General features: G+C 36.5%; 1 protein-coding gene across 2 annotated transcripts in view; it reads left to right on the forward strand.

The window, feature by feature from the left end:
- NET1 (neuroepithelial cell transforming 1) overlaps nucleotides 1-24,839 on the forward strand; it is a 41,517-nt gene extending 16,678 nt beyond the window's left edge. The window contains exons 3-12 of one of the 2 annotated variants that reach the window (XM_084868466.1): nucleotides 6,048-6,107; nucleotides 16,810-16,917; nucleotides 17,223-17,390; nucleotides 17,763-17,825; nucleotides 18,164-18,260; nucleotides 18,384-18,460; nucleotides 19,174-19,431; nucleotides 19,861-20,031; nucleotides 20,946-21,132; nucleotides 22,936-24,839. In XM_084868466.1, coding sequence (XP_084724592.1) covers nucleotides 6,048-6,107; nucleotides 16,810-16,917; nucleotides 17,223-17,390; nucleotides 17,763-17,825; nucleotides 18,164-18,260; nucleotides 18,384-18,460; nucleotides 19,174-19,431; nucleotides 19,861-20,031; nucleotides 20,946-21,132; nucleotides 22,936-23,345 — 1,599 coding nt within the window. In that variant the 3' untranslated portion in view covers nucleotides 23,346-24,839. Of the gene's footprint in view, nucleotides 1-6,047; nucleotides 6,108-11,633; nucleotides 11,905-16,809; nucleotides 16,918-17,222; nucleotides 17,391-17,762; nucleotides 17,826-18,163; nucleotides 18,261-18,383; nucleotides 18,461-19,173; nucleotides 19,432-19,860; nucleotides 20,032-20,945; nucleotides 21,133-22,935 lie in introns of those variants that run through there. The other variant, XM_084868467.1, reaches the window with a different exon arrangement.
- Nucleotides 24,840-26,079: the final 1,240 nt, after the last annotated feature.

The following is a 26,079-nucleotide window of genomic DNA, read 5'->3' on the forward strand; positions in this document are numbered from 1 at the left end:
AATGTGTATTGCATGTAATATTACTATATGTAAGATCATTTATTTGAGCAATTGGTGTTTGTTGTGTGTCACATCATATTTAAAATTGTTTTTCTTGAGATATTAATGTTTTAAAAAGAATAAAAATTAAGCACCTACCTCAAGAGATTAGAAAAATAACAATGAAATAGATCAAAGGAAACACCAGAAGGAAAAGTAATAGTGAGAAAAAATAAAATTACCCATAAAATGCCTGGCAAACCAATAATAGAACAGAAAACTTCCTTAGTCTGAGACTTTCCACAAACAACATACATAATGGTAATGGTAAATGTTTAAATATATCTTTCAAATTTAGGGGAAAAAAGTGTACTATAATATAACTGTATCTGTTTAACATTATACGAGTACTCATAGCACAGTAAGATAGGAAAACAAGTGATATATAAATTAGAAAGAAAGGACAGTATGATTTCATTACTTAGAGAAAACATAATTGTCTACATAGAATATCCAAGAGATTATTAATAGCAGCTGTTAGAACTAATAAGAGTTCAAGCAAGGTTACTGGCTATAAACATTATCAAAATATATCATGCCCTAGCTGATTTTCTCAGTGGGTAGAGCGTCAACCTATGGACTGAAAGTTCCTGGGTTGCATGCTTGATCCCCAGTAGGGGGCATGCAGGAGACAGCTAATCAGTGATTCTCATCATTGATGTTTCTATCTCTCCTCCCTTTCTCTTTGAAATTAATAAAAATATATTTTAAAAAAAGATATCAGTATCCTCTAAGAATACATACAAATGGCCAACAGATATATGAAAAGATGTTCAACTTCCCTAGCTATTAGGGAAATCAAAACTACAATGAGATAACACCTCAAACCTGTTAGAATGGCTATTATCAACAAGAGTCTATCCTATATAATAAAAGGCTAATATGCAAATTGTCCCCTCGGGAGTTCGACCACCTGCTATGATGTGCACTGACCAACAGGGGGCGGCATGGAACGAATGAAGGCCCAGGCCAGCAGCCAGGGGAAGAAAGGCCCCATTCGGCCCTGATTGCCCACCAGGTCTAGGGACCCCACCCGTGCATGAGTTTCGTGCACTGTGCCTGCAATAGGTAGTAAGTATTATGGAGAGGTAGTGAAAAGGGAACCCTCGTTCACTGTTGGTAGGAGTGTAGACTGGTACAGCCACTTTGGAAAACAGTATGGAAGTTCCTCAAAAAATTAAGAATAGGATTACCATAGGACCCAGCAATCCCTCTCCTGGGTATCTACCTGAAAAATTTGAAAATATGTATCCACTAAGATATGTACACCCCTATGTACATTGCACCATTATTCATAGTGGCTAATATATGGAGATACCAAAGTCCCTTTTGATAGAGGATTGGATAAAGAAGATGTAAATATATATAACTAGAGACCCAATGCATGAAATTCATGCAAGAGGCTCAGCTCTCACAGTCACGGCTGCCTCGGCATCCCCTCTCAGCCTCAGCTGGCCCTCACCCCCCCCACACAGCCTCGGTCAATCCTTGAAACCACTCACAGCCTCTGTCAGCCCTCTCAGTCCCTTGCAGCCTCAGCTGGCTCTCGCAGCCCCTCACATCCTCAGCTAACCCTTACAGCCCTGGCTTTGTCTGGAAGGTTGTCCAAAAAGACATTTGGAAAGTCGTTTGGCTATTCAATCTAATTATAATATTAGCTCTTTATTATATGGATGGAATACTACTCAGCCATAATATAAGACAGAATACTGTCATTTGCAACATGTGGATGTATTTGAAGATATTATGCTAAGTGAAATACGTCAGTCAGAAAAACTAAGAACCATGTGATTTCACTCATATGTAGAATATAAATCTGAAACTCATGGACATAGACAGGAGTGTGGTTGTTACCAGAGAGAAGGGGGTGGTGGGATGACTCATGGGCTTGGAATTAGCCTAATAAACGGTGACAGGAGAGGGTTTGACTTTGGGTGGTGTGCACACAGTGCAATATACAGATCTCATATCATAGAAATGTACATTTGTAACATATATGATCCTATTAACCAATGTCATCCCAATAAACTTAATATTAAAAAATCAATACAGCCGAAACCGGTTTAGCTCAGTGGATAGAGCGTCGGCCTGCGGACTGAAAGGTTCCAGGTTTGATTCCGGTCAAGGGCATGTACCTTGGTTGCGGGCACATCCCCAGTACGGGGTGTGCAAGAGGCAGCTGATCGATGATTCTCTCTCATCGATGTTTCTAACTTTCTATCCCTCTCTCTTCCTCTCTGTAAAAAATAAATAAAATATATATATTTTTTAAAAATCAATAGAGTGTTTATAGAGTAGCAGTAAACAGTTAAATATAATTTTAAAGGTGCATTTATTATAATAAAAACAATTTTAAATCTAGGAAATCTATGAAAGATCTTTAAGACTTTTTTTAGATGCCCGGTGCACAAAATTCATGCACTGGAAGGGTTCCTAGACCTGGCAGGCGATCTGAGCCGATCAGGGCCTTTTGCCTGCTGGCCAGGGCCTGCCTTCCATGGCTGCTAGTCAGGGCCTTCCTTCATTCTTCACCGCCTTCTGGTGGTCAGCGCCTGTCATAGCGAGCAATCAAACTCCCGAGGGGACACTTTGCATATTAACCTTTTATATATGTAGATTGGAAAGCTTTAGTGAAGAACATAGGATGTTTAATTACAGGATGATATACCACATTCAAACAAGGAAATATTCAATAGCATAAAGATGTCGGTTCTTTCCCAAATTAATAAAATCAGAGTGTAGTTCTAATAGAAATCCCATTAGAGTATAATTTCATTCTATAATTCACATGGAAAAATAGAAGACACAGGACAGTGAATGTACTGTACGAGTTGAGGAGCATATGAATTACTGTATTAGTTATCAAGAATTACTACCAAAGTACTATAATTACTCAGCATAATATGGGTGCAGGTATGGATAAATAATCGGATGGAACAAAACAGACAACCCAGAAACTGACCTATGTATATTTGAGAGCTTAACTGTATCATAAGCCTTATGAAGAAATGGTGCTACCAACAAATGATATCACGGGTGGACTGACATGTTAGTTATATTATCTTGTACCACATACAAATATAAAATTCTAGATGGATTCAATATATAAATATGATTACATTATTTTACCTTTAAAATAATGAAAAGAAAATATGGTAGAATGTTTTAAAATTTGTTAAATTTCATTATATACATACATATTTATATGTACATCTATGTTTTTACATATACTAGTGGCCCAGTGCACAAAATTTGTGCACATTAAAAGAGGATTGATTAAAGGAAATATTTTAATATTGCTGTGCCCTTTCTCTATAATAGAAGTGTCAGAGTTGAAAGAAAATTAGTAAAATATATATGAAAATCTTCCTCCTTTCAGAGTCTGGGGTGCACCGTGGGTCCCAGAGTCAAGTCTCTGCCCACCTGCTGCACCTTAAAATCATGTGCGACCCAGACCCAGTTGCCACCCCCACCCCCCAATTGGGTGAGATCCAGACCCGGCCCCCCCTTTGTCAGTTGGGGGACCCTGCCAATTGGGGGACGTAGCCTCAGGTCCCCTGCCTTGGTGCCAGACAGGGGGCGCAGCCTCAGGTCCCTCATCAAGCCCCACAGGTGGGGGGGAGCAGTGCAGCCTCAGGTCCCCCATCAAGTCCCGCTGGGTGGGGGACGCAGCCTCAGTCTCCGGCACTGAGCGGGGAGCGCAGCCTTAGGTCCCCTGGCGCACACTGGGCAGAGGGCTCAGCCTCAGGTCCCCCAGTGCAGCCTCAGGTCCCCTGGCCCAGAGCTGGGGTGGGGGAGGTGGCTTGAGGACCCTGGCCCAGTGTGAGGGTGGGAAATGCAGCCTGAGTCCCCTGGCCCAGTGCTGGGGCGGGGGGTATGGCCTGAGGTCTCCTGGCCTAGCGCCAGGGTGGAGGGTGTGGCCAGAGGGCTCCCCAGCCTGGGCCAGGGCAGGGGATGCACCTAGAGATCCCCCGTCAAGCCCTGCCAAGTGGGTGCCATGGCCTGAGATCCCCCAGCCCAGGGGGAGCAACCTGAGGTTCTACAGCCCAGTACCAGGTTGGGGTGCAACCTTGAGGTCCCCTGTCAAGCCCCACCGCATGGGGGCATGGCCTCAGGTCCCCCAGCCTGGCACCAGAGGAAGGGTGTGGCCTCAGATCCCCTAACCTGGTGCCTGGGTGGGGGATGCAGCCTGAAGTCCCCCAGGTGGGCAAGGGGTGCAGCCTCAGGTCCCTGCTGATTACTCGTTAAGGCTCATTACAGGAATTTGGCTTCCACTGTGGGTGCAGCCATCTTGTGTTATGGAAACCCCACCTCTGCTGTGAGTGCCGCCATCTTTGTGATTGCATGATGGGCGATTTGCATATTCCCTCTTCATTAGATAGGATGCCTATATACATGTACAATCCTATACATTAAAAGCCTAATATGCTAAGTCTCTAGTCGTCCAGTCATCAGGTCAACCAATCAAAGTGTAATATGCTAATGATATGCTAAGGCTGCTCAACTGCTTGCTATGATGTGCAGACAGTCAACAAGTCTCTGACATGGGAACAGATGCTCTGACAGGTAGGTTAGCTTGCTGTTGGGGTCCAGCTGATCGGGACTGAGTGAGATGGGTTGGACACACCCTGAAGCCCTATCCCGGTCCCTCCCCGTCTAGCCAACCTCCCACATCCCCAGCCCCAATTGTGCACCTGTGGGGTCCCTCAGCCTGACCTGTGCCCTCTCGGAATCCAGACTGAGGGCTCTCTCCTCCCCCTCCCCAGTGCACGAATTTCACTGGGCCTCTAGTTTTCTAGTTTCATATAAGTGCATAAGTTAGGTTGTGTACTAGTATTTGCTTTTTTCCCCTCAGTACAATCCTTTTGCAGTACTTTTCGCCCTGTTCTCTCTGTATTCATCCTTTCATCGCCAAACTTCCACTCTAACGCATGTCAACAAAACCGTTATATATCCCTCTATATTTTTTTCATATGCTTATTTACAAATACACATTCTCACAAGATACACATGTGCAGGATTTTTGCTTAGTTTGCTTTTCAAAGTTAGGTTCTTATTATTCATATTTTTCTGCATCTTCTGGATATAATTTTAGGATCAATTAAGATTTCTTAAATTCTGTCACCTCATTTTGCATTTTTTCCCTAATTTATATTGTTTCTTCATGTCTTTTTTCATTTTCTTCATGTCTTTTAGCTTAATTTGAAGTAGTACATTATAGTTTTTCTCTGATTCTTTAAATATACCCTTCTAAGGTTCCTTCATTTCTTGTAGGATTATTACTGTCCCTTAGTCTCTCTCTTTTTAGAGTTATTTTGTGTAGAATTTGACTTGGAGGATTTTCTGTTCATTTTAATGTGAACGTAGCTTTCCTGAACTTTTAAGAAAGAGGCTTAGTTCAGATAGTTTTTCTAACTTCAGGGAGCTCCCTCTTATTTTCATAATGGCTTGCTTCTAGGACTTTCCGGCTCTAGATATTTTCCCCTTTTCTGTCTGGACTTTTTCTTTTTCCCTATTGTCCCTGTCCTGCTCAATTGTGATTCTTCTCACACCATTTTCTTCTCAAAGTGGGTGATTACTTGGGACCATGAGAAAAGCCTATTTTTTTCTAGTGAAGACTTCCTCTCTTCCATAGAATAAATGTGTTCATTTTTTTAAAGAAACTTACTGCCTTTATGTATAAAATATATTTACTTTTTCTCTAATGAGTACAAACAGCCCTTGACTTACATAAGAGTACTGTTCTCAAAAATTTTACGTAAGTTTTTTAATAGAGTAGAATCACTTCACAAGAGATAATTTAGTCCGGAATACTAAATATTTAAACAGTACATAACAAACAGTACAAAAACAGAGATAATTTATTAGCGTCCCTCATAAAAATATTCTTCTGAATACAGCCAAAGGCTTCATTTTTAAAGTAATTTTTCTAGTTGTGTGGAGTCTTTGTGTAATGGAGTAACATGCATTTTTTTTAATATAAGAATGTAATTTGCTTTGTCTTACAGAAAAGAAAACGAAGATCAAAAGATGATGATGTCGTAAGCCTTAGTAGCCTTGATCTGAAGGTAAGCCTTACTGCTCTGTCAAAAAAAACATTTAATGGTATGCAAGTAGCATTTATTTCTTTGCTATAATAACAATAAGTACTTTTTTTCATTTTTTAAGTGTAAAACTAAATGATATTGGCTCTTATAGATACTAGTCTCTTTTTTCTGTTTTACTTTATTAAGAATGAGAAGACCTCCCTCAGAACAATGTTGGTGGTAACAAATTCAAATGTCTAAGGAGACTAGCCTATAATATATGCAGAGAAAGGAAGTAGGATAGGGACCGCTGAAAAGGAGAGTGCCATACCCTTCCTTAAGGAGGAAGCTGCTACTGCGCTCTAGCTGCATGTAGGACTATCAAGTTCTGGATTTTATGTGAGATCTGAATTTTAAAAATTGGGTCAAATTTTTTTTTAATATGTAAGTCAGATAACTCATCTACAAGTCAGATGCGATCCATGAGCTCTCAGTGTATGACTTATGAAAAACTAAAGCTCAGTGCATACTTAAAAATAATGATGTCCTTTAGTGTAAAATTGTAGTTAAGTCCAAAAGCTTGATATCTTTGGAATTACTTAATACGTTTTTATCATTTGGCAAATTTTATGGAACCATATTGGTTTTAAGGAATCTTTTTTATTTTTTATTTTTTTGTTAATCCTCATCTGCGGGTATTTTTTCCATTGATTTTTAGAGAGAGTGGGAAGGGGGAGAGAGAGGAACATTGCTGTGAAAGAGACACATCTATTGGTAGCCTCCCGCATGCTCTCTGACCAGAGCCAGGCATCCAGCCTGCAACTGAGGTATGTGCCTTTGACCAGAATCCAGCCCTCAATTTTCAGTCCCTGGGCCAGTGTTCTAACCACTGAATGCACCAGCTAGGGCTAAGGAAACTTTTTTAAAGATCATTATGAAAAAGATATACATTTTTAGTAAGATTTTGAAAAATAGTTTGACATTATGTTCAATGATGGCAGTTGCTTTTTAAAGACAAGGTATTTTCTAAAACTTAAATTTGTTTAGGTCTGCCCATCAACATTTCAGCAAATCCAGCAAGTCAGTGTATGGGTGTGTGTGCGCTCACTTGCACTCATGCACACATATACATAATGTTGTTATAGAAGAATTATGTGTTTTTAAGTGCCAGGCTTTTTGCAAAACAGCTTCAATTACATTTTTAAATCTTGTTCTCAAAGAAATGGAAATATTGGGTATTTTTAGGTATGCTTCAAATCAGATCATGTACAGAAATAAGACATTTATAGTGTTGTTTTTAAAAATCATTTATTTATGCATTCATTTATATATTCATTGGTTGATTCTTACATGTGCTCTGTATGGGGCAACACTGGTGTAATGGGACAATGCTCTAACCAACTAAGCTACCTGGTGAGGGATTGCCATTGTAGGGTTTTTAAAAGCAGCTGAGGCAAGCTGTTGTCCTGGAGCTGATAGCTGCTGGAGGAGGAACTGACTGAAGTAAAAAGTGGGCTAAGAAAATAAGAGGTTGAACAGTGACGTTAGCTTAGTTTTAAGGAGAAATCCCACTCAACACTCTATTACATAAACATACGTGATTTTACATTCTACTGGAAATTATTGTTACCCTGTGTACTTGGGATAAAAAGTCATCACTAAAAGCCAGCACCACTGCCCCATTTTCTTTGCTGTTTGTATTATCATTGTAAAAAGACCGTGTTTTCAATAATATCAAACTTCTTAGTCTGTCATCTATTCTTTTTAGTCTTTTTTAGTATTTAATTTATCTGAATTATGGTTTCCCAAACCAAATCCTTAGTAAAGCTTGGAAATAATCAGATTTTTATTCCAAATGATTTCTAAAAACTCAAATCCATATATAACTTTATCACAGCTTCTTTGTTGTTATTGTTTTAACTCATTAGTAGATAGTTTGGAACACTGGTTTCTTGCAAGTTCTATTTTGTTGATATTTCATTCAATGCTCCTTTTTTTAAGTAAGATTTGAAATTCTATTTTTAACTAACCAATTTTTAGTGAGATACATAGTAGTTATTTGTATCTTTAACTCTAGTTTCAAAGTGGAACATCGTTTTTTTATATTTAGGAAAAGTCCTTAAAGTATTTATTGTGAACCTGTGGAATCTTTTTAAAAAACTACACAAGGGCTGAAAATACAAATTTTACTGTCATCTATATTTCTCTATAGACTAAAAGATTGTTTATGTATTCCTCTATATAAGATCCTTAAAAACAAAGTTGAAAAAAAGCAGGTTGTCAGTTGCATTTCACATTATCACTTGTAGAGGGCAGCAGAGAGCTTAGATTTAGTTTTCACTACCTAGTTTGGCTTTCCTAGCTTAATTTATAATTACTTGTTCCAGACTAAAGTAAATGGAAACAAGTAATAATACTTAGACTTAAAAAAAAGCAAAGGTTACTCTTCAGTTCTCATTTGTTTCTAAATTCCAGAATTCTAATTTTACATTAAAGGGAGAAAAAAGTTAAATATAGCCTAACTAACCTTTTTCTTTGAGAAGGGAAACAATGTTATCTTTCTCCTTTCCTTAATCATTTTTAAGGAAAGAAAGCATCAATAGCCCCATAAAGCAGAACAGGCTATAATTAAACCTGGTCTTTGGAAACCGGTAATTTTACCAAAAACTTGATAATTTTTACAAAGCTGCATTATTTTTAGATAACTCAGTTTTCAGTTTATAAATTCTAGATTTTCTACATACATAGAAGATACGTAACCAGTCTTCTTTAAGTATGTCATTTGTAGAAAGTTATATAAATAATTGCTATTAATAATATGATCATTAAATAAATCATCAATTAAAATAGGATCTTTTCTATAACTTAAGCAGCTGAAACTATTTTATCTTTTTACTTACCTGCCTTGATATACAAAGGATAGAGGGTAGATAATCTCTCAACTTTTGAGGGGATTCCTTCTCTCTAAAATGCCAGTAGTTATTGAGCAAACATTGGCCTGAACCTAGGAGACCAAGGTTTTAAACCTAGCTCTGCCCCTGAGTCACAGCATGGCAGTGAGCACAGAGCATGCACCCAACATGTTCTAAAGGTGTTACATTTAGTGACTTCTCTGGAAGCTATATTCTAATATGAGTTGAACAGGTCAGATTTGGACCTATTTAGCCATTGATTAATCATGCAACTTAGAGTCAACCATTCTTAAGGCCAACCACATCACGTATAACCTAGGTGTGACTGGGTAATAAACAATAGATGATGAAATATAATCAGTCGCCATTACTTTTTTTAAAAAAGTCTCAATGCACCCTAGCCTATTTGGCTCAGTGGATAGTGTCGGCTTGTGAACCGAAGGGTCCCAGGTTCTATTCCAGTCAAGGGCACGTATCTTGGTTGCAGGCTCCTGCAGTTTGGGCCCTGGTTGGGGCTCTTGTAGGAGGTAACCAATCAATGTGCTTCTGTCTTTATTTCAATGAACTAGCACACTTGAGGTCCTCATTAAACTTAACCATTAAACTAAATCCATGAATCTTTTCTTACTCTTCTTCACCTTTTTGCTGTAATTAATACTTTTTCTCCCCTTGGCATCTTGCTTTGTTTCTTTCTGACTGTTCCTTTTGCAAAATTCTTCTTCCCTTAGCATTTCTCCAAAGTTAGATCTTTGGATCCCTGTTCTTTTTGCCCATATTTTCTCTCCCAGGTATTTCATTCACTCCCCAAAACTTGATCTCTTGTGTCTGACTCTCCAACCTAATCTGTCCTCTGGCTTCTTCCAAGTCCTTGCCAAGCATTTCCAAGTACTAGGTCAGTATTTTCAATTGCATTTTCTTCCACCACCTCAGACACATCTAAAATGAAACTCACAATTTTCTTTCAAAGCTCATTCCTCCATATCCTTTATTTACATTAACAGTTACCCCTCTGAACTTGCCATATGCAAGTCAATAGGCATCTTTGACTTCTCGCATATGTTGTCTCTTGCAAATAGTTTTCTACCTTACACAGAGTTCTTGATGCCTGATTGTGACTTTTGCATTTTTCAGTCATCCTTAAAACCAACTTCAACACCACTTTACAACATAATTTTTATTTCTCTCTCACATCTGCTCAATAAAACCCTCTGCTCCTTTGTCTTTACCCACAGCCCGTGACCTCGCACTGAATTCATTTTGTTCTTTTGAGAAAACCATGCACTTATCCCTTGCTCAGACCTATGAAAATCATAGCATGGCCTTCAAGGCATGAAATAACATCTTAAAGCCTATTCCCTAGCGTCTTTTCTCATCTCAGCTCAGAAAACTACCAGAAGTGGTTTCTCCTTCTGAACACTTACTAGCTATATAGGTTATTTTGGAATTTTCAAAAGCTGTCTTGTATATCTCTTCATGTGTCCTCCCTTTACACAATGGTCTATTATCTAGCACTTTAGGATTAGAATGAAACCTTTTTTTGTACCATCCACATTATTTAGAATAATGCCTTCTACACAGTAGATTTTTCAGATTTCTTTGCTCCTAATAAATCCTAAGAATGGAAATAATTTTGCAGGTTACCAGCAGTATGCCTTTCATAGTTAGGATAAAAATCCTGTGTTTCAAAATAGAATACAGTAGTTTATGTTAAAGAAGAAAATCGGTTTTGTAGCAGGACTACCAAACCAACAGAAGCAGTGTTTTTCCAGAGAAGAAAGGAGTGAGCTAGAAATGTAGAAGACTGTCACTAGTATGTGACCTCACTTCACCTCTGTGAACTTCATTTCTTCAGCTGTAAAATGCAAAACTTTTTATGTAGATTTTTGACCTTGTTAGGACTATATCAAGGTTAATTCAGAATAGAGAAGGACCCTGTTACACATTTTTAGAACAGAAATCACCTTTTGTGTATTTATTATGATGTTTTATAATAATAGATATAAAAATTTTAAAACAGAGGAAAAGTAACTGCCTTTAAGTCTTAAGAAATACTGAACTTTAAACTGTGAGGTAGCCCAATTATACTTCACATTTATTTCAAGAACAGAGTGACCTGAGGTGTGCTTACTGCACTTACTCTGTTAATCTCAAGAAAACATGGTGGGAACCAGTTTCTAAAGACTTAGATAATTTTACAATTGTGAATATACTTATACTCATGTAAAATAAAGGCAAGGTCCCAGGATAATTAAGCTTTCCTTTAGCTATATACACTTATTTAATTCTGAATTATTATTTTCTTAAACTTGTCAAGTTGCCCATATTAAATTTCTTTCTAGGCAATAGGGTTTTATAGAAAAAAGGATTCCTGTCTGTGACTAAGTAGTAGAGTAAGTAACCTAAATAAGCAATTCGTTTCCCTTTGGGATTGCTTTTAAATCAGAAAAAGCCTTACATTAACCCAGTTTCCGTTTCCCTTCTGTCCTTAATGTAGACATTCCAAACCTCTTGATAAAGAGCTTTCTCTTGCACAGTGAAAAATGAGAAGCCTAGGTGTGCCCCAGCTGTCAGTTAGCTGTAGTTACGTGTCTGTTGGGTGCCCGCCCACTGGATCCTGGTCTGAAGCTAGCCCCTCCCATAGAGCCTTGAGGTCTGTGTGCTTTTTCACTGCTGCTCCCAGAGGCAGTTAGCTCCACAAGGAAGAGGCATGGGCAAATGGCTGCCAAGGGTGGCTGAGCACTCAGAAGAAAAGCCTGCGTATCTGTGTAGTGCTTGGCTATAGGACACTTGGATGTGGATTAATTCTAAAGATTTTAAGGGAAACTTGGTGAAGCATGGTGGCTCATGATGAGATTGGAGGTCTCCTACCTATTAAAAGGACTATACGAGTCCTGGATGTGAATAATCAGTCCTTCAGAGAACCAGAGGTAAGACTTTTAGAGAAGAATTAAACCAAAAGGATGTCTTCTAATTCCACAGAACTTTAATTCTAATTTTAACTTAACTTTTCATCTTGCTGAGTGTTAAAATGTATAACTAATTTATATTCAAGTTTGAAGTGTGTTCAGGAACTTTGGTAAAGTTTAGGAACTATGATATAGTTAGGTTTATACTTAACATAGTATGAATGTACACAAACTTGAAGCAGAAAAAGGTTTTAAATGTTATGCCGCTCAATTTGGTTAAATTGGTCACATTTCTAATGCCTATTAAATAGTTACTATTTATTTAACTTGCATTTATGTTAACTAGTCTTAGAAACTGTTTTGTGGAATAAATAAGATTCCCCTGCCAGCTAGTGAACAAATTTCAATTAAAATGCTGTCGCATCTAGTGCTTGTTTTTATTTATTTTCTCCACATCTAATAATTGTATGCAACTTTTTTCTTCAGAAAGAAAAATATGTTAAAATATTTAAACCAGTGAATTATTATTTAGCTACAGCCACCTCCTTGCTTTAATTGTTTGAAGTCAGTGTGGTTTTTAGAAATCTGTATGAACATTTATCAAAATAAGTTGTGATTTTTATGCTATTTTATTTAATTTTTGATAATTGATTTACTATTATAGGAATATTCCATTTATACTACATAATACAGTATATTTAATGTTTCTGTACTTTATTAACTGTATACACTGGATTGTGGTGATGGTTTTGTGGCTATATACAAATATCAAAACTTATGAATTATATATTTTAAATATGTGCAGTTCTTAAGGTTCAGTAAAGCTGTGAATCATATATACATACACCTTTGGTTGTAAAAATAGCTGCCATCTTTAGAAGGTACGCTTTCTTTTGGTGTGGTTTAACTTTGGTTTTTGTTTCTCTGTTTGTTTGGGTTTTGCTTATATGTTTCAGTTTTCTCAAAATAATCTAAGCATTTTCATTGATTAGAGCAAGGCCTACATGGTGACCAGTATAAATACTGAAACTAACCTTTTTTTGTTTGGTATTAGACACTAGCCATGTTTTTGATTTACCTTTATTCCAAAGATTAAAAACAACAGGAATATTGTCGGGGTTTTGGTATTAGCAACACAGCCTTAAATAACTAAATTTGGCTATTTCAATTACTAAGTAGAAAGGGAAGAAATCCTATGTGCTCTTAACTCATTTTTATCTTTTTATAAATAACTTTTTCATCCTTCGTATTTAAAGTTCTTGCCAGGTAAAAGAGAAAATTATTTATCCAGTAATCCAAACTAATGAACCCAAACCCATACTGTTTTTTTTTAAAGTGTCTTGATTTGGTTGACTGTAGAAGAGACCCTCCTGAAATACACCATTAGTAGAAGAAACCATTTTACAAAAACAAACAAAAAAAACCCACAACAAACAACTCAGTTCACAATAGAAGTTTTCCATGTTGTTGCTTTTATATGCAAGGTACATCCCAGTAAACCTTTTTTCTGTTTTTAGATAAATATCCAGAAAATATTTTAAGGCATAAAATCTGACTACAGATGGATTAGTAAAATACATAGATTGATTAAAAGCTCAGTCTCAAGGCAGATTCCCCTAGCTAAACTAGTTAGTTTGATTAAAAGCTAACCTAAATAAACAGCATGAGTTTATGGTAAAGGTTGAATGTTTTTCCCCATTTAAGTGAACTTCGCCCTGGTGAAAGGTTGCCTGTGATAGAAAGTTCCTTGAGCATATAAAACTTCTTGGTATTCTTTGTTTGAGTAGATTTTCAGATTGTCTTTTGTAGAGCTGTATAGTTTCAAAATCTGGTACCCCTTTTGTAAGCTTCTTGTAGTCACCATAATGTTGTTAACAGCACTCCAAATAAAAATAAGCAATAGCAGCAACAAATCCATTATGTAAGCCTTAATTTGTTTGATGATAAGATAGGTAGACTCCTGCCCCCTCTCTTCCTTCATCACCTCCAAACACTGTACCTGCACCTTTAGGGTAGGTTTGATACCTATGCAAAGCGTAGGTTTGATACCAATTCTCGAAAAACTTTGTCTTCAAAATATGTTTTGCGACAGTGTGAATGTTTAGGTTCTTATTAACCAAACTACGAGAATTAAAATGGTTCATCTGAATCTCTAAAGAAAACTATTTCTGGTTGTAGCTCACATGAGCCAAACCAAACCTGTATTTTAAAAGACAAATTTTCATCCCATTCCTCTGGGTGACTCATGAATGCCTAATCCGTATCACTTTTCCACAGAAGTTTTCTGTATTACATTTTTTTCAAATAGTTTATATATCCTGAAATTAGTAGTGAACCATAATTCAGTATTACATCTTTACATTTCATTCACACTTTTCAAGTTATTCATTAAAATTTTTTATACTTTTAAAATACATGTGCTAAATGTTTATGTTGTGTCTGTCAAACTCAATATATGTCCTTTAAGTAAGGCAGGAAAGTTACTATTGGATCCCCAAAGTATGTGTGAAAAGTACAAAGGTGTCCTCCCACTGCCCCCACCGCCAGCACCCACATTTCCTGATTTAGTACCATACTTCTTTACAACACATTTTAAGTCTCATGCTGTACTGACTGAGCTAGCTAGGCACTCTTACCAGGACATCTTAGATTAGATTAAACTCTTAAGACTAATATATCCTTTATGAAAAAGTGAGATTATAGATGGGTTTCTAAAAGACTGTGGAACATATTTAACCACCAGATACTGCTTTAGCATAATATCCTGCCACCCTAAAGAGAGTGCATAAACAAAATCCACAGTAGTTTCAGAAAGATGCCTTTGATATATTTACATTTAATTATCTAAATCTAAATTATGTAGTTTTAGTTTTAAATATCATATAATTTTGAGTTACCAGGAAAATATTAGTTGTACAGTAAACTGACCCTCTAAAGAATTATCATTAATTTTATCTTATGTGATAAAATAAATGTCAAAATAGTATCTTCCAGCTAAAATAATCTTTCCTTTCAAATTTACTGGGAATAGTACCTTTCCATAGATTTTTAAATTGAAATTAAATATTTTGTGATTTACTAGGAAGTCAAATTTATTATGTTTTAAACAAGGAAGAGGAATTAACCTTTTTTCAAAAAGTGGAACAGAATTTCTGACAACTGCTTTGTTTCTAGTTAATGTTGGCATATCTTACTTTGTGAGGTAATTGTATCTCTATTCAAACAGAAGATTCTTTGTTCTGTCTTTACTAAATAGAAAGGAATGCCTTATGTTAGACCTGCCCACGCATGTGTCACTTCAGTCTTGCACAGATGTATATTGTAAAGGCATTCACACATGTCCTCAGCCACACAGTGTGTCATTTTACAACATATCTTTCAGTTCATTTACCATTTGCACATTAGTGGCTTTATAGTCAAAGTTTTACTTTGGATTAATTATTTTGGTGGGATAGGGTTAGTCTGTAGCTCCTCTTACGGTCTTCAAAGGCCTGAATTGATTATCTACACAGTCTCCTTACTTTAGTAGGTATTGTTCATATATATATGGAAAAAGGTTAAATACATGTGTGTGTGTGTGTGTGTGTGTGTGTATGTGTGTGTGTATATGTATTAGCTTTAATAACTAATTGCTTCTTTGACTATTTGAATAATTTAAGTTTTCAGAGAATTTTAACTCTTTCTGCCACTTTATTCTTAAATTACTTTAGGGGATTATTTTTACTCAATTTCCACAGCCCTTACTTTTTTTTTTATGACTTTAGTCATATCAAAGAATTTTTAGGAAAAAAAAACAACGTTTCATCTATTATTTTTAAATTGTAGTTTTTATTTTTAATTGCTAATTTTAATTATAGATCCTTCTATATTATTTTGTCAAGATGCCACAATTGTCAAAGGCCTCAAATACAAACAAATAATTATACTCCATAGACATAAAGGATAGGCCTGTTTTATGATCTGTCCTTCTTTATTTCAATAGCTCAATGAGTCACCTAATGGTATGCCTCCATTTTCCTAGCAGTAAAATTAGAATAATGAATTTTGTGAACTTTTGAGATCCTTGAATAAGTGATGTGTTTGCTATATACTGTTATTTTTAAAACAATACATGTAGAAAAATAAGTATTTCTACTGCATGTCTCTATATTTTTCCTTTAAGTTAATAAATTAAGAAAAGAACTAATTATTTCTAAATCTCAACATATACATAGTAAGTGGAAATATTTCTAAGAAAAAAATATTAGTGATAGTTGAAACTTAGTATGTTTCAAGCACTATTCTGAACCCCTTAAACATATTTTATTTAACCTTCATAACAACTTTATAAGAGAAGTTCTAATACTACATTTTACAGATAAGAAAACTGAGGCCCAGGATGTTGCCTAAAAAGTGCTAGAACCAGGATTTAGGCACAGTCATTTTCAGAGCCTGAATGCTCTTAACTGCTGACGCCTGCCTCTGCTTGAACACCTCCCATGACCTATTCCAGTGTCCTACATGTTCATTTAAAAGCTAGTCTCCAAATGAAGTGTTTATGAATGAAATGATACAGTGTCTTGGATTTGCTTTAAAATATTCCTGTAGGGGCAGACACGAAACAAATTATTCCACCAAAAAACTATCGAAGCTGAATGATAAGCACATGAGATCTATTTTGCTATTCTCCATTCTTATGTATGTTTGAAAATTTTCATAATACTGTGGGCTTTTTTTTTAAAAGTTAACCTCTGTATTAAACTAAAAAGTTCTATAGGGTTTTAGAATCTAATTTCTTTGTTTTAATTTTAGTTTTTCTTCTGTTTAATGATATTTGTTATGTGCCCAGTGATAATTCAAATATTTGACTGGCTTTTTATACTACTTATTTTTTAATAAGTGTTCTTAGCATTTTAGCATAATCTGTATTTGTTTTTTTTTTTTTAGGAGCCAAGCAATAAAAGAGTTCGTCCTCTAGCTCGAGTCACATCCTTGGCAAATTTAATCTCTCCTGTAAGAAATGGAGCAGTCAGACGTTTTGGTCAAACAATACAGGTCAGTGAGAGAGAGGATGGGGAGCCAAGTAATGTAGTGAAGGAGACATTTTATAGAAGCCTCAGATTTGTATTTTTCTTTGAGTTATACAAACAGGTTTATATTCTTATACTTAAACAAATTTTTTTAAACACTTTAAAATGATAGATTAAAGCTTGGATAAATGGTTGTTTTATTCATAGAGAAATTCTCAGAACTTTGGTGTTTGTCTTATTTTTTTTTTTTTTAAGAAAAAGGAATAATTAGTGTATCTTTCAAATCTTTTCTCTTTTACTCACCTCTGTGTTTGTTTGTTTTCTTTTAAGTCATTTACCCTTCGTGGTGACAATAGATCCCCAGCTTCAGCCCAGAAGTCATGGAGCAGATCAACAGTCCCAACACCTGCTAAAAGGAGAAGTAGTGTATTGTGGTCAGAGATGTTAGACGTCGGCATGAAGGAGTCTTTAACTACCAAAGAAATTAAACGTCAGGAGGTATGCTGGCATACAATAGACTATATTTATTCACTTATATTTTTAAAAATAGTCCCTATTTTTTAAACGTGTTTTGCAAGAAGAATAGCAAATTAATGCCTATGACAAAGTCAACTTGCAATTTTGAGCAGCAATCCATAACACATGCTGAGTAGTACTTTTTGATGGGTGGTGATCATCAAACTTAACTATAAGGAGAGGGTAAAATTATGAAACATGGCAGCCTCTTATTTCAGATTCCATTCTGAATTACAGATTTCAGACTGAGTCACTTCAAAAAGCATCATTCAAAATATCAGTAAATATCAATTGTGTATAATATTCTTTTCTCAAAGAAAGGAATACCTATCATGTTTACTGGATTTTTTTTAGGCAATATATGAAATGTCTCGAGGTGAACAGGATTTAATTGAGGATCTCAAGCTTGCAAGAAAGGTCAGTAAATAACTTTTTATTATATGTCCTAGTTTTTAAAAATATTTCACGAATTCCAAAGGATAATTCTCTTAACCTTTAAAAATGAAAAGTAGAAAATATCTACTGATGAATACTTTTTTTACAAACAGTAAAGATGAGATTTATTAAACACATCTCTTTAAGTATGAATATCAGTAAGAGCGTCTACTTGCGGATTAATATCTACCTTAATGTCTTTTAGTAAAACGAATAGAATTCCTCTCTAGTTTTTAAGAAACAGGGAATAATTACAGATCCTCTCATTGTGTTTTATTTACTCAATATCTTTGTGTGACACGTTTCTTCCCATCTATTAGGCCTACCATGACCCCATGTTAAAGTTATCTATTATGTCAGAAGAGGAACTAACACAAATATTTGGTGATCTGGATGCTTACATACCTCTGCATGAAGGTAAAATATACTCCTTAATTTTCATTAGTATCTGAAGAGTAGTAACACAGATCATTTTAAATTTAATGCTGAATTACTTTAAAATAAGCCTACTATTGATATTTCTGCTTTTCTATACTTCAGATTTGTTGGCAAGGTTAGGAGAAGCAACCAAACCTTCTGGAACAATAGAGCAGATTGGTGACATTCTTGTGAACTGGGTATGTATGGAGTTGTTTGCTTCAGATAGTTTTTTACATATTTTCTATACTTGTCATTTTTTATGAATATCAGATGATTTGATACAGTAACTGGATTCTAAAAATAGGTAAGACATTAAAACTGAACAAAATTAGTAGCTGTAAGAAGTTACTAGTATAGTCTCTATTTCAAAAAAAATACTTCATGAATGATAGTTTAAATATATATATATATATAGTCTCCCCTCTTTGGACAGAATCCCCACAGTATATGTCATTAATTATTTGTTTCATTCTTTTGGTTAACATTTGTGCCTGCCAGATACTAGGCACTGTTCTAGGAGGGATCACAGGAGATTAGGTGATGAAAGACAGTTTCTACATTTAAAGTTTAGTGAAAGAATATCTGTCAAGTATATAAACAGTCTCGGGGTTGGTGATGAATGTGCCAGAGGAACACTCAGGTGTCCTGGGAATACAGAAGAAGAGCATCTTACTGAGGTTGGGGGAAGTCATGAGTTTTTGGTTGAATTTAGTTAAATTATTGGAATAGGGCGTTCTGATGTCAGCCCAAAACACTATCCTTCCCCCTAGTCACCTGCAGGAAAATTTTCACAGCTTGTTAAAACTTTTAGGAATAGCTGTAATTTTTGTGTTTCATATTCCCAGGCTTACTAATGGACTAAATCATAACAGAAACTTACCATACTTTGTTTTCTTTAATTACTCTGTAGTTGCCAGGCTTGAATGCCTACAAAGGCTATTGTAGTAACCAGCTGGCAGCCAAAGCTCTTCTTGATCAAAAGAAACAAGATCCAAGAGTCCAGGACTTTCTCCAGCGATGTCTTGAGTCTCCCTTCAGTCGAAAACTAGATCTTTGGAGCTTCCTAGATATTCCTCGAAGTCGCCTAGTCAAATACCCTTTACTGTTAAAAGAAATTCTTAGACACACTCCAAAAGACCACCCTGATGTTCAGCTTCTGGAAGAAGCTGTAAGTAGTCAAATACTCATGTTTTGCAAATTTATATATTAGCTAGCCTTAAAAAAATTTACAATGATACTCTCAAATTTTATGCATATCACATCAGCATAGCGAAGTGTTCTGTTGTTTTTAGTACCCAATATGGTAGTGCACTGCATAGTATAAAGAGACGTAATATAGTTTATATTTTAATCACAAAACTAGATTCTAATCTGATCTCTTTCACTAGCTAGCTATGTGACTTTGGGCAAATCACCCAATTTGGCTGACACTGTTTTTTTTATATGTAGAATGAAGGGACTGATTGAATTTACTTGATTTCTAGAGTCCCTTTAAACTTTAAAATTTTATCATTTTGAAAAGATGTTTTAGCCTTATAGGGGAGCAGGATACATTAGTAAGCTAAAAATGCTCCATCAATGTTTTGGTAATTTTTAGGTACTGATAATACAAGGTGTTCTCTCTGATATCAACTTGAAGAAAGGCGAATCAGAATGCCAATATTACATTGACAAACTGGAGTATCTGGATGAAAAGCAGAAGGATCCTAGAATTGAGGCAAGCAAAGCATTGCTTTGCCACGGGGAACTGAAGAACAAAAATGGACATGTGAGTGCATTTGAATGCTAATGTGAAGTGAGCTATTATTTTTCTTTCCAACCCTGTTTAAATTTATCACATAATGAAAGGTTACTGGGTTTTATTTCATGTTATTTGATAAAGCAAACATGATTTCTCATGAATTACTTACATGCCTTAGTGGAGAATCAATAATATTTTGTTTTGAAGCATAAGTCATCAACTTGTTTGGCTCGGAGATTCCTTTCTGAATAGTTTCATAATATATAATAAAGAATACTCATTCAAAAAATGTAGAATTTATTTTATAGTAATGGAAGTCATTCTTAATACTACTGAACACATTTCTGCAGCAGATTGAATGAAAGCAAACTTATTTTTTAAATCATTACAAAAGCACCAGCTAGAACTAAGTATAAGCTTAGATAGATAGTATTTTGTTTCATAAAGTACTTTTCAAAAGCTCAATTTATAAGTTGAGGTTCTTTTTTGGAAAAAGTTGAAATGTGATATCTCTGATTTCTATCATGAGGCCTAATTGTTTTAAAACAATTAGGCTTAAATTTGTGACAAAGTAGAACCATTAATTAACATTTTTACCAGCTTGCATTTTTTAATCCTTTGTTAGAAAACTATGGAATACAGTACTGGTGTTTCTAGTCATGTTACTGCTGATAATCAGGTCTTTGTGGGAAGTAGTATTTACTCAGCTGCTGCTTAATCTAAAGTTACACACCAATTTTAAAAGTTTTATACAATCTGAGATTAGAAAAGCTGTCTATGTAGAATATGCACAGCCTTGATCTTTATGGGGTCATTTGTAAAGGTATCTTAATAAATTAATGTGATGAAATTAATGTCAAATCAAGTTCTTTTAATGGATTTCAATCACCTACAGTCACAAAGTGCCATACTTAAGAAGGGTTTGTTTCCCCTTCCTCCAGAAACTTTACATTTTCCTGTTTCAAGACATCTTGGTTTTGACCCGGCCTGTTACACGAAATGACCGACACTCTTACCAGGTTTACCGGCAGCCTATCCCAGTCCAAGAGCTGGTGTTAGAAGATCTACAGGATGGAGATGTGAGAATGGGAGGGTCCTTTCGAGGGGCTTTCAGCAACTCAGATAAAGGTAAAAATACTAGTTTTAAAACAGTTTAACTAAACAAACTCAGAACCGAAATATATTTTGTTTTAATCTTTAAAAGTTCTGTTCCTACACAAAAAATTAGAAATGAAATAGGTCCCGTTGTCCTATATATATATATATATATATATATATATATATATATATATATATATATATATTATTATGTTCATTAACTAGAGGACCGATGCACAAAATTCTTACATGATAGGGAGGAGATGTCCCTCAGCCCAGCCTGCATCCTCTCCAATCCGGACCCCTTGAGGGGTCCATTTAGGGGTCCAACTGTCCATTTAGGCTCGATCCTAAATGGGTAGTCGGATATCCCTCTCACAATCCAGGAATGCTGGCTCCCAGCTGCTCGCCTGCCTACCTTCCTGATTGCCCCTAACTGCTTCTGCCTGTCAGCCTGATCACCCCCTAACTACTCCCCTGCCAGCCTGATTGATGCCTAGCTGCTCCCCTGCCAGCCTGTTTGCCCCTGTCTGTCCTCCCCTGCAGGCCTGGTCTCTCCTAACTGCCCTCCCCTGCAGGCCTGGTCTCCCGCAACTGCTCTCCCCTGCAGGCCTGGGTCCCCCCCCCCGCTCAACTGCCATTTCCTGCAGGCCTGGTCACCTCTAACTTCCCTCCTCTGCTGGCCTAGTCACTCCTAACTGCCCTCCCTGAATGTTTGATCACCCCTAACTGCCTCCTTTGCAGGTCTCTCCCAATTGCCCTCCACTGCTGGCCATCTTGTGGTGGTCATCTTGTGTTCACATGGGGGCAGCCATCTTTGACCATATGGGGGAAACCATCTTCTGTGTTGGAGTGATGTTCAATTTGCACATTATTCTTTTATTAGATAGGATAGAGGCCTGGTACATGGGAGGGGGGCCAACTGGTTTGCCCTGAAGGGTGTCCCGGATCAGGGTGGGGGTTTCTTTGGGGCATGGGGCGGCCTGGGCAAGGGGCCTGTAGTGGTTTGCAAGCCGGCCACGCCCCCAGCAACTCAAGCGGAGGCCCTAGGATCTGGGATTTATTTATCTTCTGTAATTGAAACTGTAGCCTTGGGTGGAGCCACGCCTCTTGCTTGCTCCATGGCCACAGCCATTTTTGTTGGGATTTATTTATCTTCTATAATTGAAACTTTGTAGATTTAAGCAGAGGCCAAGGCAGGCCAAGGCTGCGAAAGCGTGGCTTCCTCCATTGCCAGGGACAACTCAAGCCTCCTGCTCTCTCCAGCTTTGTGGTTGCGCCATTTTTGTTGGGATTTATTATCTTCTATAATTGAAACTTTGTAGCCTTGAGTGGAGGCCTGGGCTGGCCAGGGTGTGTGGAAAGCTTGTCTTCCTCCATTGCCAAGGCTGCTCGCTCCATGACCACAGCCATCTTGGTTGGGTTAATTTGCATGCTCGATCTTGATTTGCTGGTGGGTGTGGCTGGTGGGTATAGCAAAATGATGGTTAATTTGCATATCACTCTTAGATAGGATATGCAAAGTGCTTTGCTGCTCTAACTTCAGCAGGTGTATCTGATAAGTCATGTATGAACTTTATATTATGTATCTACCTAACTGATTTGCATATTATATAAACTAGAGGGCCAGGACCGCCCGGGGGGAGAAGGAGGGGACACAGGAGGTTGGCTGGATGGCCCCTGGTCAAACTCCCGGTCAAGGGGACAATTTCCATATTAGCCTTTTATTATATAGAATAACTCGCACCCTTTTTAAGATAGTATGACCATGTCATCTAGAATAATCTTTTTGTCTGCTGTTTTACTTATTTATTTTTATTTTTATTTCTCTAGCTAAAAATATCTTTAGAGTTCGCTTCCAAGATCCCTCACCAGGCCAGTCACACACTCTACAAGCAAATGATGTGTTCCACAAACAGCAGTGGTTCAATTGTATTCGCACTGCTATTGCCCCTTTCCAGCAGGCTGCTAGTTCCCCTGAGCGGGAAGGTTTGCCAGAGCTCCACGAGGAGTGTGAAGAGAACAACCCCGCTGCCGCCAGGAGCATCAGGGCCCAGAGAAGGCCATCCACGGGGTCCAGTGTGACGCAGGTCGAAGCTGATGGAGATACTTCAGAATGTGGCTCCCCAGTGCACGCCGCAGACAACATTAAGAATGTCAAAGCACACCGAACACAATCTGGCTTCCGAAAAGCAAGGGACAAAACCCACTTCAGTGGCAAACGGAAAGAGACTTTGGTATAAAGATGTTAACTAGTGGAGAAACTATTTATAAATGTGTACAGTTTGTTTTATCTTGTAATGTGAGCATGGGAGCATTGCAGGGTTACTTAATACCAGTCTTAACATTTTCTATGTTTTTGGTTGGTTTTGGTGGTTGTTCCCTTTTTTTTTTTAAGGCAGCTAAAGATTATATATAAACTGCAATCCTCCCACCCCCCACCCTCCCCACCCCCCCCCGATATTTTCTCAATATGATTTAGAACATTCAAGCCTGGTATTTTCAATCAAATGAAATATTTATGAAATGGGTCTTCTCTTCATTCTGCATTCATCATGACTTTTCAATACTAACCAATTGTGGTATTTACGGTATTTGCCAAAACTTAAAATTTTGCAAATACTAGGATTTTACCAGTGTTATTTTGATAAACTTTGTGTGCAGAATTTGAAATTTTAACTTTGGCATCTAAAGTTTACATGGAATACATGTAATATTTCAGAATTTACATTGAAACATAAGTTCCATGGAAAACCATAAAACGTAATAGGTTTTCCATTTTATCAACTGGAATGTTTTATGTTAGTTTGTTTTTTTTCCACTACACATTCCTCATTTTCATTCATTTAATCTGCCAATTATTTAAATTTTTTATTGTAGTTTTTAGGATTTGCTTTTATTTTTTTTACTTTGATGCCTTTCAAATTGGCATGTCTTTAAAGTATTTTGTTTCTTTGATTTAAAAATGTGTTTGTGTGCATATGTGTATATATATATATATAAATATATATATTTTAAATCATATTAACTTTACCAAATGAAACCAAGCCATATTGTTTTTTGAGCCAATTAAGAAAATTGCCATTTTTAAAGTGTAGCATTTTGGGGCGATAAACACACATGAACTGACAGTATATTTAGATTACTGAAAGGAAAGCCACCTTAAGAATTTGGTTGAAAGTTTTAGTGTTGTCTGAGAAGTAAGAGGGAAGGCAGTTGACTGGTAATAAGTATAAAAAAAAAGGAGGGAAAAAGAGAGTAGTTTTGTCTTAAAGGAAAACTATCTGGTTGTGCCAGAATGTGAAAGGAGATAGTAAAAGCTAAACTTGAGAGTGTGTAGTAAGTTGTAGAAGGCTTGGGGAAAGTGGACTTTATTTGCCTTGGTTTATAATGCCTGCGAATAATGGGTTTGAAAAGACAATGGAATATGTTGAAATTTTGACCGCTTTAGGTCAATTTTGGTGGATTTATTCATAAAAGGGGGGAAAGACATTAATCTTTTATTATAAAGTGTTCCTGTTCAAATGAGATCCTAGTCTTTAAGTGGGGACTAAAAGTTCTGTGTCATGGCAGATTTATAATGGTGATCAATTCAAGTAAATATTGATTGGTATGTGAACTATAATTGGCCAGGGGAAGTAAAAATTAAGAAAAACTGTATATAGGTCAATCCAAATGATTTCTCTGTATAAATGAATTATACAATTAAAAAAAGCACACAAACCATCACCCTTAAAGGTTTCTTGGCTGGTGGATGTTTTGGGTACATTTGTCAGAATATATTGTTATGATGAAGTAGTGGCAAACCTCACAAAAGTTTTTAAAAAGTATACATAAACTTTTGCAGTTAATTGATGAATAAGAGAAAGATTTATAGGTCATGTAGTGCATCTTTTTTAAAAAATGTATTTTTATTAATATCAGAGAGGAAGGAGGAGAGAGAGAGAGATAGAAACATCAATGAAGAGAGAGAACCATTGATCAGTTGCCTCCTACACACACCCCACTGGGATGAAGCCCACACCTGGGCATGCACCCTTGACCAGAACTGAACCCAGAACCCTTGAGTCCACAGGCCACACTTCATCCACTGAGCCAAACCAGCAAGGGCCATTTTGTGCATCTTATTAAGCCATTTAGGAGGCAGTATAATCACGAACAGCAATTGAGTTAAAGACAGCTGAATATCTGGCTGCTTAGTGGATGTGATTGTAAAGCTAATAGCAAAGCATTCTGATGAATTTGATTAATTTCAAATTCTAATTTAGGAGTCAGGTTTCTAACTATAACTTGAGACATATCAAACAATTGGAATGTATGGACTTAATTGTATTCTAAATCAAACAAACTTTTAATAAGAAAATCGGAAATATCCACTATTGACTGGATATTTGAAGTTCAGTAGTTTTGTTTTTCTGTTTAACAGCATTCTGATTACCCTTAGAGACAAATTCTGAAGTATTTATTGATCAAATTGTATTATGTCTAGGATTTCCTTCAAAATTATGGGCAGGAAAATGGAGCTAAAAATGAAACAAGATTGATCATAAGTTGAGAATTTCTGAAGCTAGATGAGAGATTGAGAATTCATTATAGTCTTTGCATATATTTTTGTATATGTTTGGAACTTTTCACTAAAAATGGAAAAGAACTTAAGGAATTGCAGGTATAAGTTTTTAACTTCTCAACCTCTTAACCCCTTCTAAGCCCCCAGCCTTCACTTTCCAAAGTAAGGTCAGAATGTTTACCAAACACAGCTGCCTGTGCTGTGCTGTTTACCATCTCACAGAAACTCAAACCTTTTGCCTTCAACACTCAACATCCTCTTCAGTACAGCTTGGCAGTATTATTAGACTAATCTCGACTCTGGTTTAATTCACACAGCCTTTTTTTCCCCCACTGTGTCCCTCCCTCTACCACTACTTGTTTTCTTTGCCTACCCTTTTTCCTCTGACACAAACATGAATCCACAACTGT

This window comes from Pipistrellus hanaki (assembly GCF_964339955.1).
Source record: "Pipistrellus hanaki genome assembly, chromosome: 1".
NCBI lineage: Eukaryota > Metazoa > Chordata > Mammalia > Chiroptera > Vespertilionidae > Pipistrellus > Pipistrellus hanaki.